We start from the raw sequence: 15,528 nt of genomic DNA on the forward strand, positions 1-15,528 counted from the left end.
GGCTTCAAAATGGCTTTCAGTGAGGGTAAAGTTGCAAGAAAGGAAATGAGTCAAAGTACAAATAATGTCCGTTGTGCGTTTTTAAAAAGGCAACCATCTACAACTATATGCATCTGCAATATATCACAGATACACTTTAGTTCAAACGTAAAGATTTATTTATCATATATGTGGACAGGCTGCCAGTCGATTAATGCGCCAAGTGATGCACATTGGAGCAGACTTTAGTGAGGCTGTCAAACCTTTTTGTCGATTATCTGCCAAACTGCAGTCCAGAAAAGAGGGAGGACCAGAAAATGTTAAGCACCTCCCACATTTGAAAGCAACTACCAATGAAAAGCACCAAACCACAGAACAGTGTCATAAAAAACATATTTTTAAATCAGCAGTGCACGCCCAGCTTCCTTAGGCCAGAATAGAGAGTGAGAGTAAAAAAGCCCCTTTTTTTTGGCATCTTAGTTTGAAGCCCAACCACAACAATGCTCAAGTTTCCATGCATCATTTGTTTGTCAGAGGTGACGGTGAATGCATGTCTATCTGCTTCTGTCTGTGTGTCAGATGCAAGCATTGCTGTGCACACAAAGAAAAGGCAGATGGTACAAAGCAGTATCAAAGTACATGAACGTATGCACTGCAGGGCTTTTGTTTAAAATTACATTTTACAGTTATTACTTTTTCCTACATAGTATATTTAACTGTTATGTGTATAACAGTATGTGTGCAGGGGCTGGACACAGCATTGTGTCGGGAAATCATTGATTTGAATTTATTTTTAAACTTTATTTAACCAAAAAGGTCTCATTAAGATACAATATCTTAACATTCAGTCAGATAGCATCACAATGGAAAAAAGTAGCAAAACCCAACTGCAGACAAAAACATATGGGGATCAGTGGCTGAAAGCAAGAAGGCAGCAAATGGATCATTAGTTCTGTAAAAACTTCATTGTCAAACCTTTGTGTTTCGGCTTGTGGTCAATAATGTTGACCCTTATGAGGCCACAAACCACACCTCAGCAGTCTGCTGAATGTTATGGCAGTTTTTCTGTTTTCATTCTCTAGAAACCTTGTGCTAGAAACCCACTCTTGTTTTTGGTTATACTTTTGATGCCAGACTTTGACTGCAACAGGTGTTCCTGTTATTGTGAGGTTATCCACTGTAGAAAGCTTTTAATTAAACAAAGTTTAAGTTTCTGTTCCTGCCTTTCTCTCCACGAGGTATAGAGGTATTATTGCGTAACAGCCCTCCCCCTCTCTGTCTGCTTCTACAGGGTCATCATTGGAAAGTATGTATTGGTTGGCTCCATTTATATTCACCTATAGATGGATCCTTCATCTTTCTGTAACAAATACATTTTAAAATATACACCAATCAAACGCCATCCATCCGGATGTATGGATCCGCGATCTCGTTCTTTCGGTCATGACCCATCCTTCATGACCTTAGGTGAGGGTAGGAACGAAGATCTTCCGGTTGATCCAGAGCCTTACCTTTTGGCTCAGCTCTCTTTTCGTCACAACGGTGTCGTAAAGTGAATGCAATACCGCCCCCGCTGCACCGATTCTCTGGCCAATTTCACTCCATCGTCCCCTCACTCGCGAACAAGACCCTGAGGTACTTGAACTCATTCGCTTGGGGTAAGGACTCATTTCCTACCCGGAGTAGGCAATCCAGCGGTTTCCTCAGATTCGGTTGTGATCTGATCCAGTTCTTGCTGAAGGTCACAGATCGATGATGCCATCAGGACCACATCATCTGCAAAGAGCAGCGATGAGATCCTCAGGCCACCAAACTTCAACCGTTCTCCTCCACAACTACGCCTCGATATCCGGCTATGAATATCACAAACAGTATTGGTGATAAAGCGCAGCCCTGGCGGATTCCAACATCCACTGGGAACGAGTCCGACTTACTGCTGAGTACCTGGACACAACTCTCGCTTTGGGTGTACAGGGATTGGAGGGCCCTCAGAAGGGACCCCCAACCCCATACTCCCGCAGCACTTTCCACAGTGTCACCCGGGGGACTCGGTCATACGCCTTCTCCAGATCCACAAAACACAGCACAGTCCGAAGAGGCTACGTGGGGCCTCCCATTCATCCATCCTTTGGGCCCATCACTCTTTGGAAAAAACGCTGGGGTCGGGTGCGGTGTCACACGGGTGGCAGTGACGGTCAGGGACCTCGACGGACCAGACCCGGGCAGCAGAGGCTAGCTCTGGGGATGTGGAACATCACCTCTCTGTGGGGGAAGGAGCCGGAACTCTTTCCTCTTTCGGGAGGTGGAGTGTTACCAGTTGGATCTGGTGGGGCTTACCTCTACGCACAGTCTTGGTTCTGGAACTGTAATCCTGGATCGGGGTTGGACTCTATTCTTCTCTGGAGTTGCCCAAGGTGTGAGGTGTCGGGCGGGTGTGGGGATACTCACAAGTCTCTGGCTCAGCGCCGCTACGTTGGAGTTCACCCCGTTGGACGAGAGGGTCGCATCAATACGCCTACGGGTTATGGGGGGGGACTCTGATTGTTGTCTGTGCCTATGCACCTAACAGCAGTTCGGAATATTTGGTCTTCTGGGAGACCCTGAATGAAGTCCTTTATGGAGCTCTGGTAGGGGACTCCGTAGTTCTGCTGGGACACTTTAACGCGCATGTGGGAAAGGATGGAGACAGCTGGAGAGGCGTGATTGGGAGGAACAGCCTCCCTGTTGTAAACCTGAACGGTCGTTTGTTGTTGGACTTCTCTGCTAGTCATGGAATGGCCATAACGAACACCATGTTCGAACATAAGAATGCTCATAAGTGTACGTGGTACCAGAGCACCATAGGCCAAAGGTCAATGATCGATTTTGTGATCGTATCATCTAATCTGAGGCCGCATGTTTTGAACACTCGGGTGAAGAGAGGGGCGAAGCTTTCATCTGATCACCATCTGGTGGTGAGTTGGATCAAGGGTATTTAATATTTTCATATCAAGAATGGATCTGACGATTAGATGCGTTTCATCCACCAGTTTTTATGCACATTTTCAATTTTCAACATGAGTGGAAACGCTGAACATTTGAAATAATCTTGAAATATCACAAAACAGTTTCTACGCTTAGCTAAGGTGGAAACGTTGGTATAAAAAAGCGAAATGAGCAGAAACAAGGGCAATGTAAACAGATTTTGCAAATAAAAGATGACGTACATTGTTTACCACCGTTTGAGATTCGACTAACAGTCTTCTGCAATGGCATAATCGTTTTCCAATTGGTAAATTGGCACCACATACTGCTTATCTCGATGAACCAACTCCTAATTATCGTATAAAGGCAGTGAAAATTTGGTAAAAATGTTCACTACATCTGGGTGAAATCCTGGCTACTACCTGTTTGTGAGATGTGTGTGTTAAAACAAAAGTCAGAGTCGTTTACAGGTTTACAGACGCAGTAGGCCGTTGTTTTCAGCCCGAGGTGGAACTCATATATCAGTTTTCTGTTTTGAACATTTTTGTCCAAGTTCAGTCGAAAGATTTGTTGTTACCGACTATGTAGTTTGTTCAGTATTGTGAATAATAATAATAATAATAATAATAATAATAATAATAATAATAATAATAAATTGTATTTATAGGCGCACTTCTCATTTGCGTAAACAAAACTCAAAGTGAACGAGTGAGCCGATCAGAAACAGTGTGTTTTGATCAAATGAAATCATTGCTAAAGCATTCAACATAAATGCAACGTTCAATACCTGGGGAGGAAGCTGTGTGCCAATCATGTAGCACAGGGGTCGGGAACCTTTTTGGCTGGGAGAGCCATAAAAGACAAACATTTTTTTTATGTATTTCCTTGAGAGCCATATAAATTTGAATGCAACTTTACGTGTGCATTTTTTAATATAACACATCTCCGAGTACTAATAGAGGTATGAGTGTTTCATTGAACAGGTGCTCTTTTATTAAATAAACTAAACGCTTACGTTATTTATCTCATATATGAGCACGTTTCTGTGTTTTCTGCACGGGTGTCAAACTCAAGGCAATTATATCCGACCAGCGAGAAAATATCATATGTCTGTCATAACTGGCCCGCCGGTTTTGGTAATTAAATCAATGCATGGCACAACCACGGGGAAAGACATTTGAGGAAGAATCTCAGAAATGAAAACTGAACTGCTCAGCAATCCGTCTGCAGTTGACTTAAATATGTTCCATATCTTTTTGCACTTTATGTGTATCCTGTTCAATAAATGTGGACCGTGTTTGGCCCTCGACGTAGTCCCAGTTTTTAATGTTGGCCCTCTGTGAATGAGTTTGACCCCCCCCCGTCTACTGCTTGCTTTGCGCAGTTTCTCCTCTGCTCAGTTTCGCGACGGGCGGGGCTCTGCCCCCTACACCCCTACACCCACACCTACACACACACCTATACACACACACACACCTATACACACACCTATACACACACATATACACACACACACACACACACACACCTATACACACACACACACACACACACCTATACACACACCTATACACACACACACACACACACACACACACACCTATACACACATACACACACACGTGTGTAAGTGTGTGCGCTGTGCAGCCTGAGACAGAGCGGAGGAAAGGAGAGGGGAGAACTAAAAACAAATCCGCTGCTAAATGTTTTACTTTAAAATGACACAATATAATTGTTTATTACTTGTTAATCATGTTAAAAAATGTCAGCTCAAAATTGTCTGCGAGCCATATCGCGTCATCGAAAGAGCCATATATGGCTCGCGAGCCATAGGTTCCCGACCCCTGATGTAGCATGTTGAAATATTAATCCTGACTTTTATCATTGTTTATTATCTATTTCAGGATTTCTTGAAATCAGACTACATTCACAAGCAAATACTAAAGATGTAGAACACACAAATGTATTTTGTCAGATTGTCTCTTTGTTTTTTAGTTTGTATTTGACTGTTCACATTAAGATCAAATCATCTATTGTGTTTACGCTCAAACTAGAAAGAGGCAATGTCTCACAACATGAATAAAGTCCATGTACACATTGTGAAAAGGTAAAGGAAAACAAGATTGTTTTTGATGAATGTAGTTCACAACGAATCAAATCATCTGTTGTGTTTACTCTCCGTGTCAGTTACAGAAACCCACCATGAAACAGAAGCGTGCTGTTGGTGTTGTTTCATGTGTTTAGGTTGGAAAGATGGTTGATATTATTTCCACTGTGGTGGCACAGCCAAATACTAACATAAGGAGAGGCCAATCAGCTTGCTCTGAAATAGTTCCCTCCCACTTCATATGAGTACATTAAGCCGAATCCTCTTCTAATACGATCTAATTTAACTGCAGATACAAGTGGATTAACAAGAAGATGATGATCATATTTTATTTACTGCTGATGCTCAGAGCGGGGCGTAAGTATATGTAGAAATGTCAAATTTACTCCAGATGTGTATTTAATACATTGCCATGTGATTATCATGTACAGTTAGCAGGGCATATATTATTCTTAATGTATCTTTAATCACTCATCTGTGTTTCTTTATATTTTTCAGGATGCGCACACGATCCGATCTTTGACACAAAGACTGTTGGTGTTGGAGATGATGTGACTTTGACATGTCCCCGCCAGAAAACTTTGCAAACAGAACACTTCTTTTGGATTAGGCTTGTTTCTGGAAACTTTCCTGAAACCTTCAAGGGAACGCATCAATTTGAATATAATGTTGTTCACATGACTCCTCGCACTGCAACAAAACAAGGGCCTGAAACATTTCTTCTGCAGATAAATAAAACAGAGCTAAGCGATACTGGAGTTTACTACTGTTTAAAAGTAGAGTTACTTGATATGACATTTTTGAAAGGAACATTTCTGAGAATTAAAGGTATATGTACTTTATACTAGATGTTATTGTTATAACTGTCCGATGGTTCACATTTATTATATATATTACACATATGTGTACAATACGTGTTTGCCTCTTTAATTTAATATGTTAAACAACTTATTGTATTCTTGTATTTCATCTGCACTGTCCCTTTGCTATTATATGATTTCTGAAATAAACTACAGCAAACAAACGTTTACATTCCTGAATTTTATTATCCTTTATTCATGCATTTGTATTTCCCAGGACCAGAACCTGATATCACTGCCATCATTCAAGACCTTCCATCTGATCCAGTCCGTCCAGGAGACTCAGTGACTCTGCAGTGTTCAGTCCTCTCTGACTCTGAGACCAAGATGTGTGAAGGACAACACAGTGTGTTCTGGTTCAGATCTGGATCAGATGAATCTCATCCTAAAGTCATTTACGCTCATGGAAACAGTGGTGATGGATGTGAGAAGAGTCCTGAGGCTCACGCTCCACAGAAATGTATCTACAACTTCTCTAAAAACGTCAGCTCCTCTGATGCCGGGACTTATTACTGTGCTGTGGCCACATGCGGGGAGATATTTTTTGGAGATGGTACAGAACTGGAAATTGAAGGTAACTGCAGAACACTTACATATTAATCATTAATAATCATTCATTTGTAATCTAGTAGGAACATTGATGCAATCTCAAAATATGTGTTCCTCATGCATTGTGATAATGTCAAAGTATTGGTTAACTTTCATATTTGATCCTTTTCATATTGTTTTAGCAGTCAACATGTGGGATTTGGAGAAGGCCAACACAGTTCTGTTTCTGTTATGCGCTGCTTTGGCTATAAGTCTAATCGTCAATATGTATACCATCAAGAAGAAAACTTGTGATTGTTGCAACGGTAAAATAAGTTTCTCATACATTAATCTATAAACAGTATTTTTCAAAAACTAACTTTCTAGTATCTACATAACTGATTTGTGTAAATTAACCTATGACATATTTTATCTCAAAATTATGTTTTTTTTTATAATACAGCTGATGTTGCTCCGCAAACAAATGCTGCACCAGCCAGCGGTGATCAGCAAAGTCAGCAGGTATGGTCTATAAAGAAAAGATGACGCTGCAAAAGTTATTGCCACATTTTTCTTTCTAAATATGTAAATATTTGGGTCTGCTGTCTTAAAACATTATATTTGAGGTGAGGAATCATTATTTTTTGCAGATGCTCTTATCCAGAGTGATTTACAGTGAACTAACAACATGGACATTCCTCCTGGAGCACCAAACATCAACACGAGGAAAACTGGCAAGAGCAGAGAGAAGGAATGAAGAAGCGGCAGAGAGAGAGACGATCTACACCGATGTCAGGGCGTTAGTGAAATAATCAAAATCTACTGGATTTGCTTATTAAAGCTAATATCATTTTTGTCTGACACACTGTTGTAAATATGCTGCTTCATTTCTGATATTGCTAAAAAAAACTTTTATTTGGATAACTTTAAACATTTTGAATGTTTAACTTTGACATTATGTTTTGTTCAATCTGTTTGCATTGTATGACAGAAGGGCATGGAGTATCATGACGCACTGTGGAATAGTTTTAGTGGATTTTTAAGGTGATATTCTACAGCGTCTCATATCTATTATTTCTTGTTACATTTTTGTGCATTTTTTTCATTAAATTGGAGGGTTGAGTCGTTTACGATCCGTCTCTTTTGTCTGAAATGTAGTTTAAAGCCTGTTAACTTCTCCTATATGTATCTATGCAAAGCTACGGTGCACCATGTTCAGGGTTTTTCAAAAGTTTTGTTTTGTCTCTGATTTTATGAAGGCAGATTTTTATGGAATTAAAATGAAAGTATATGAAAGTGACATTGATATGTTGTTGTTTTTTTATGTTGATAACACAGAAAAACCAAATACAATACTTTTAAATCAACAACCCAGGAGGATAAAATATACATAATAATCATTTCATATTTATTTTTCTTACTTGTGCTTGCACATGCCGATCTCTTACCACACTTCAAATCCATTAATTTTAACCATTTTGAGGTTCTGAGGCAGACGGAGGTGAAGTCTTTCGCAAATTAGATTTTATTGAATTTTATTGGATTTTATTGGATTTTATTGGATTATATTTTGAAATACACAATATGTTACCGATTCGACCATCAACATTAACTCAGGCCGACAGCATTGTGTAAAACGTGTATTTCACCCACAATAGTGGCCTGGCTCTGTCAATCAAACCACCACTTTGATCCTGACTGAACTATCTCAACAAATGTTGGATGGATTGCCATGAAAGGTTTCCGGAGGATGTATCCTAATAAGTCTTTTTGATCCCCCAACTTTTCATCTCCCGCAATTGGCACGTTGAAATTTGGTTTTGTGTGAAATGTGTTCTGGATGGATTGTAGTGAGATTGGGTACAGTGACATGAGAAATACATGGGATGAGATGCCGAACATGAACTGCAACGTCTCCAGTTAGTTGCAGTGAACTGCTGTGCATTTGTCCACCACAACTTTGTACAAAAAACAGGTTAAAAATAAACAATATGAAAAGACTATTAAATATAATAACGCCCTCCATCTTTCTGGCCTCACAGCACTTTGTATAAGCCATTGCATGTCTATCATGAGAACAAGCAAAGCCACAAGCAACAGGTTCACTAACTGACAGGCTGCGGTGGGCCATTTCTTCCTCCCTTGACCAAACATCAAGGCTGTTTACTCAGAACAGACCTGACTATGGGCTTCAAAAGGACTTTCAGTGAGGGTAAAGTTGCAAGAAAGGAAATGAGTCAAAGTACAAATAATGTCACTTGTGTGTTTTTAAAGAGGCAACCATCTACAACTATATGCATCTGCAATATATCGCAGATAAACTTTAGTTCAAACGTAAAGATTTATTTATCATATATGTGGACAGGCTGCCAGTCGATTAATGCGCCAAGTGATGCGCATTGGAGCAGACTTTAGTGAGGCTGTCAAACCTTTTTGTCGATTATCTGCCAAACTGCAGTCCAGAAAAGAAAATGTTAAGCACCTCCCACATTTGAAAGCAACTACCAATGAAAAGCACCAAACCGCAGAACAGTGTCATAAAACCCAACCCAAACGCTTCACACTCGGCTGCGAACCGAGCCAGTGATTGCTGAAGGTCACAGACCAATGATGCCATCAGGGCCATATCATCTGCAAAGAGCAGCGATGAGATCCTCAGGCCACCGAACTTCAACCCCTCTCCTCCACGACTACAACTCAATATCCTGTCCATGAATATCACAAACATGATTGGTTATAAAGCGCAACCCTGGCAGAGGCCAACATCCACTGGGAACGAGTCCCGACTTTCTGCCGAGTATCTGGACACAACTCTCGCTTTGGGTGTACAGAGATTGGATGGCCCTCAGAAGTGACCCCATCCCCCCCCCCCCCACCCCATACTCCCGCAGCACCTCCCACAGTATCACCCGGGGGACCCGGTCATATGCCTTCTCCAGATCCACAAAACACAGCACAGTCCGAAAAAGCTACATGGTGCCTCCCATCCATCCATCCTGTGGGCCCATCACTCATGGGAAAAAATGCTGGGGTCGGATACGCTGTAACACGGGTGGCAGTGATGGTCAGGGACCTCGACGGACCAGACCCGGGCAGCAGAGGCTGGCTCTGGGGACGTGGAACATCGCCTCTCTGTGGGGGAAGGAGCTGGAATTCTTTCGGGAGGTGGAGCCATACCAATTGGATCTGGTGGGGCTTACCTCTACGCACAGTCTTTGTTCTGGAACTGTAATCCTGGATAGGGGTTGGACTCTATTCTTCTCTGGAGTTGCCCAAAGTGTGAGGTGTCGGGCGGGTGTGGGGATACTCACAAGTCCCCGGCTGAGCGCCGCTAAATTGGAGTTCACCCTGGTGGACGAGAGGGTAGCCTCAATACGCCTACGGATTATGGGGGAACTCTGATATTTGTCTGTGCCTATGCACCAAACAGCAGTTCAGAGTATTTGGCCTTCTTGGAGACCCTGAATGAAGTCCTGTATGGAGCTCCAGTAGGGGGCTCCGTAGTTCTGCTGGGAGACTTTAACGCACACGAGGGAAACGATGGAGACAGCTGGAGAGGCGTGATTGGGAGGAACGGCCTCCCTGACCTAAACCTGAACCGTCGTTTGTTGTTGGACTTCTGTGCTAGTCATGGAATGGCCATAACAACACCATGTTCGAACATAAGGATGCTCATAAGTGTATGTGGTACCAGAGCACCCTAGGCCAAAGGTCAATGATCGATTTTGTGATTGTATCATCTAATCTAAGGCCGCATGTTTTGGACACTTGGGTGAAGAGAGGGACGAAGCTGTCAACTGATCACCATCTGGTGGTGAGTTGGATCCAGACTTGGTTTGTAGCGGTAGGAATCTGTTTTCCAGCTGTAGAGACATCAGTGGCGGCGGGGCATTCCTTGCCGTGTTCACTGCTGCAATCCACGGTTGCGTAGCGGGGGTTGATGTGAGCCGTTGCCGGCATGATGGCAGCGGGGGCCAGTCTCTTTCTGTCAAGTTGGGTTCTTATAGTTTGTTAGGGGTGGCTTTAAGTCCTGCGCCACGCTTATTCCAGACGTGATTTACATGACTGTTCTCCGGGGCAAGCTGTAGCTTCACCTTTGGGGTCCATTGTATTGTTGTATCCCTCTCTTCTAGATGAAATATCTTTGCCTGAAGTACTGCAATCTTCTGTAGATGTCCACGTCAGTCTGTGCAGGGGGGCATATCCGTGAAAATGTAATTAATATTAGCAGAAAGATGCAAGCAGAGGTAAGCAGGGGCAAGAGCTAGCAGAGAAGCGTTCGCACAGTAAGAAAGCAGGAAGTGTTTTTCCTGCTAGGTGCGTTTCATCCACCTGTTTTTATCCCCATTTTCAATTTGCGCTTTAAAAAAACCTGAGTGGAAACGCTGAACATTTGAAAAAATCTTGAAATATCACAAAACAGTTTTTACGCTTAGCTAAGGTGGAAACGTTGGTATCAATAAGCAAAATGAGCAGAAACAAGGGCAATGTAAACAGATTTTACAAATAAAAGATGACGTACATTGTTTTTCACTGTTTGAGATTCGACTAACAGTCTTCTGCAATGGCATAATCGTTTTCCCATTGGTGAATTGGCGCCACATATTGCTTATCTCGATGAACCAACTCCTAACTATCGTATAATGGCAGTGAAAATTTGGTAAAAATGTTCACTACATCTGGGTGAAAACCGGGCTACTACCTGTTTGTGAGATGTGTGTGTTAAAACAAAACCACAGAGAATCAACACCTGACCCTGCAGTCCTCCTCGGCTCTACACAGTGTTTTAGTAACTTAGATTAGATTTTACCGCACACAAATTTAGTGTTTTGTTTCACTCTCACTGCTCTAATCAGAGTCGTTTATAGACGCAGCAGGCCGCTGTTTTCAGCTGGAGGTGGAACTCACAAATCAGTTTGCTGTTTCAAATAATTTCGTCCAAGTTCAGTTGAAAGATTTGTTGTTACCGACTATGTAGTTTGTTCAGTATTGTGAACGAGTGAGTCGATCAGAAACAGTGTGTTTTGATCAAATGAAATCATTGCTAAAGCATTCAACATAAATGCAACGTTCAATACCTGGGGAGGAAGCTGTGTGCCAATCATGTAGCACAGGGGTCGGGAACCTTTTTGGCTGGGAGAGCCATAAAAGACAAACATTTTTTTTATGTATTTCCTTGAGAGCCATATAAATTTGAATGCAACTTTACGTGTGCATTTTTTAATATAACACGTCTCCGAGTACTAATAGAGGTATGAGTGTTTCATTGAACAGGTGCTCTTTTATTAAATAAACTAAACGCTTACGTTATTTATCTCATATGTGAGCACGTTTCTGTGTTTTCTGCACGGGTGTCAAACTCAAGGCAATTATATCCGACCAGCGAGAAAATATCATATGTCTGTCATAACTGGCCCGCCGGTTTTGGTAATTAAATCAATGCATGGCACAACCACGGGGAAAGACATTTGAGGAAGAATCTCAGAAATGAAAACTGAACTGCTCAGCAATCCGTCTGCAGTTGACTTAAATATGTTCCATATCTTTTTGCACTTTATGTGTATCCTGTTCAATAAATGTGGACCGTGTTTGGCCCTCGACGTAGTCCCAGTTTTTAATGTTGGCCCTCTGTGAATGAGTTTGACCCCCCCCCCGTCTACTGCTTGCTTTGCGCAGTTTCTCCTCTGCTCAGTTTCGCGACGGGCGGGGCTCTGCCCCCTACACCCCTACACCCACACCTACACACACACCTATACACACACACACACCTATACACACACCTATACACACACATATACACACACACACACACACACACACACACACACACCTATACACACACACACACACACACACACCTATACACACACCTATACACACACACACACACACACACACACACACCTATACACACATACACACACACGTGTGTAAGTGTGTGCGCTGTGCAGCCTGAGACAGAGCGGAGGAAAGGAGAGGGGAGAACTAAAAACAAATCCGCTGCTAAATGTTTTACTTTAAAATGACACAGTGTAATTGTTTATTACTTGTTAATCATGTTAAAAAATGTCAGCTCAAAATTGTCTGCGAGCCATATCGCGTCATCGAAAGAGCCATATATGGCTCGCGAGCCATAGGTTCCCGACCCCTGATGTAGCATGTTGAAATATTAATCCTGACTTTTATCATTGTTTATTATCTATTTCAGGATTTCTTGAAATCAGACTACATTCACAAGCAAATACTAAAGATGTAGAACACACAAATGTATTTTGTCAGATTGTCTCTTTGTTTTTTAGTTTGTATTTGACTGTTCACATTAAGATCAAATCATCTATTGTGTTTACGCTCAAACTAGAAAGAGGCAATGTCTCACAACATGAATAAAGTCCATGTACACATTGTGAAAAGGTAAAGGAAAACAAGATTGTTTTTGATGAATGTAGTTCACAACGAATCAAATCATCTGTTGTGTTTACTCTCCGTGTCAGTTACAGAAACCCACCATGAAACAGAAGCGTGCTGTTGGTGTTGTTTCATGTGTTTAGGTTGGAAAGATGGTTGATATTATTTCCACTGTGGTGGCACAGCCAAATACTAACATAAGGAGAGGCCAATCAGCTTGCTCTGAAATAGTTCCCTCCCACTTCATATGAGTACATTAAGCCGAATCCTCTTCTAATACGATCTAATTTAACTGCAGATACAAGTGGATTAACAAGAAGATGATGATCATATTTTATTTACTGCTGATGCTCAGAGCGGGGCGTAAGTATATGTAGAAATGTCAAATTTACTCCAGATGTGTATTTAATACATTGCCATGTGATTATCATGTACAGTTAGCAGGGCATATATTATTCTTAATGTATCTTTAATCACTCATCTGTGTTTCTTTATATTTTTCAGGATGCGCACACGATCCGATCTTTGACACAAAGACTGTTGGTGTTGGAGATGATGTGACTTTGACATGTCCCCGCCAGAAAAATTCGCAAACAGAACACTTCTTTTGGATTAGGCTTGTTTCTGGAAACTTTCCTGAAACCTTCAAGGGAACGCATCAATTTGAATATAATGTTGTTCACATGACTCCTCGCACTGTAACAAAACAAGGGCCTGAAACATTTCTTCTGCAGATAAATAAAACAGAGCCAAGCGATACTGGAGTTTACTACTGTATAAAAGTAGACTTACTTGATATGACATTTTTGAAAGGAACATTTCTGAGAATTAAAGGTATATGTACTTTATACTAGATGTTATTGTTATAACTGTCCGATGGTTCACATTTATTATATATATTACACATATGTGTACAATACGTGTTTGCCTCTTTAATTTAATATGTTAACCAACTTATTGTTTTCTTGTCTTTCATCTGCACTGTCCCTTTGCTATTATATGATTTCTGAAATAAACTACAGCAAACAAACGTTTACATTCCTGAATTTTATTATCCTTTATTCATGCATTTGTATTTCCCAGGACCAGAACCTGATATCACTGCCACCATTCAAGACCTTCCATCTGATCCAGTCCGTCCAGGAGACTCAGTGACTCTGCAGTGTTCAGTCCTCTCTGACTCTGAGACCAAGATGTGTGCAGGACAACACAGTGTGTTCTGGTTCAGATCTGGATCAGATGAATCTCATCCTAAAGTCATTTACGCTAATGGAAACAGTGGTGATGGATGTGAGAAGAGTCCTGAGGCTCACGCTCCACGGAAATGTATCTACAACTTCTCTAAAAACGTCAGCTCCTCTGATGCCGGGACTTATTACTGTGCTGTGGCCACATGCGGGGAGATATTTTTTGGAGATCGGACAAAACTGGAAATTGAAGGTAACTGCAGAACACTTACATATTAATCATTAATAATCATTCATTTGTAATCTAGTAGGAACTGATGCGATCCCAAAATATGTGTTCCTCATGCATTGTGATAATGTCAAAGTATTGGTTAACTTTCATATTTGATCCTTTTCATATTGTTTTAGCAGTCAACATGTGGGATTTGGAGAAGGCCAACACAGTTCTGTTTCTGTTATGCGCTGCTTTGGCTATAAGTCTGATCGTCAATATGTATACCATCAAGAAGAAAACTTGTGATTGTTGCAACGGTAAAATAAGTTTCTCATACATTAATCTATAAACAGTATTTTTCAAAAACTAACTTTCTAGTATCTACATAACTGATTAGTGTAAATTAACCTATGACATATTTTATCTCAAAATTATGTTTTTTTTTATAATACAGCTGATGTTGCTCCGCAAACAAATGCTGCACCAGCCAGCGGTGATCAGCAAAGTCAGCAGGTATGGTCTATAAAGAAAAGATGACGCTGCAAAAGTTATTGCCACATTTTTCTTTCTAAATATGTAAATATTTGGGTCTGCTGTCTTGAAACATTATATTTGAGGTGAGGAATCATTATTTTTTGCAGATGCTCTTATCCAGAGTGATTTACAGTGAACTAACAACATGGACATTCCTCCTGGAGCACCAAACATCAACACGAGGAAAACTGGAAGAGCAGAGAGAAGGAATGAAGAAGCGGCAGAGAGAGAGACGATCTACACCGATGTCAGGGCGTTAGTGAAATAATCAAAATCTACTGGATTTGCTTATTAAAGCTAATATCATTTTTGTCTGACACACTGTTGTAAATATGCTGCTTCATTTCTGATATTGCTAAAAAAAACTTTTATTTGGATAACTTTAAACATTTTGAATGTTTAACTTTGACATTATGTTTTGTTCAATCTGTTTGCATTGTATGACAGAAGGGCATGGAGTATCATGACGCACTGTGGAATAGTTTTAGTGGATTTTTAAGGTGATATTCTACAGCGTCTCTTATCTATTATTTCTTGTTACATTTTTGTGCATTTTTTTCATTCAAAGTTGAGTCGTTTACGATCCGTCTCTTTTGTCTGAAATGTAGTTTTAAGCCTGTTAACTTCTCCTATATGTATCTATGCAAAGCTACGGTGCACCATGTTCAGGGTTTTTCAAAAGTTTTGTTTTGTCTCTGATTTTATGAAGGCAGATTTTTATGGAATTAAAATGAAAGTATATGAAAGTGA

General features: G+C 40.9%; 2 protein-coding genes across 3 annotated transcripts; both read left to right on the forward strand.

The window, feature by feature from the left end:
- The first annotated feature begins 5,006 nt into the window (after positions 1-5,006).
- On the forward strand, positions 5,007-7,250 carry LOC115015007 (signal-regulatory protein beta-2-like). The gene is made up of 7 exons (XM_029442174.1): positions 5,007-5,050; positions 5,343-5,407; positions 5,549-5,878; positions 6,128-6,484; positions 6,642-6,764; positions 6,902-6,960; positions 7,089-7,250. Exons 1-7 carry the CDS (start codon positions 5,007-5,009, stop codon positions 7,248-7,250), a joined length of 1,140 nt encoding a protein of 379 aa, XP_029298034.1.
- Positions 7,251-13,142: 5,892 nt separating this feature from the next.
- On the forward strand, positions 13,143-15,528 carry LOC115014793 (signal-regulatory protein beta-2-like). Of its 2 annotated transcripts, XM_029441852.1 has the most exons (6): positions 13,143-13,206; positions 13,348-13,677; positions 13,927-14,283; positions 14,442-14,561; positions 14,699-14,757; positions 14,886-15,528. In XM_029441852.1, exons 1-6 carry the CDS (start codon positions 13,164-13,166, stop codon positions 15,036-15,038), a joined length of 1,062 nt encoding a protein of 353 aa, XP_029297712.1. In that variant the 5' UTR covers positions 13,143-13,163; the 3' UTR covers positions 15,039-15,528. The 2 variants fall into 2 exon arrangements, with proteins under 2 accessions (XP_029297712.1, XP_029297713.1); XM_029441853.1 differs by lacking the exon at positions 13,143-13,206 and having other exon boundaries at positions 13,546-14,283; positions 14,439-14,561.

Source organism: Cottoperca gobio, chromosome 10 (genome assembly GCF_900634415.1).
Source record: "Cottoperca gobio chromosome 10, fCotGob3.1, whole genome shotgun sequence".
NCBI lineage: Eukaryota > Metazoa > Chordata > Actinopteri > Perciformes > Bovichtidae > Cottoperca > Cottoperca gobio.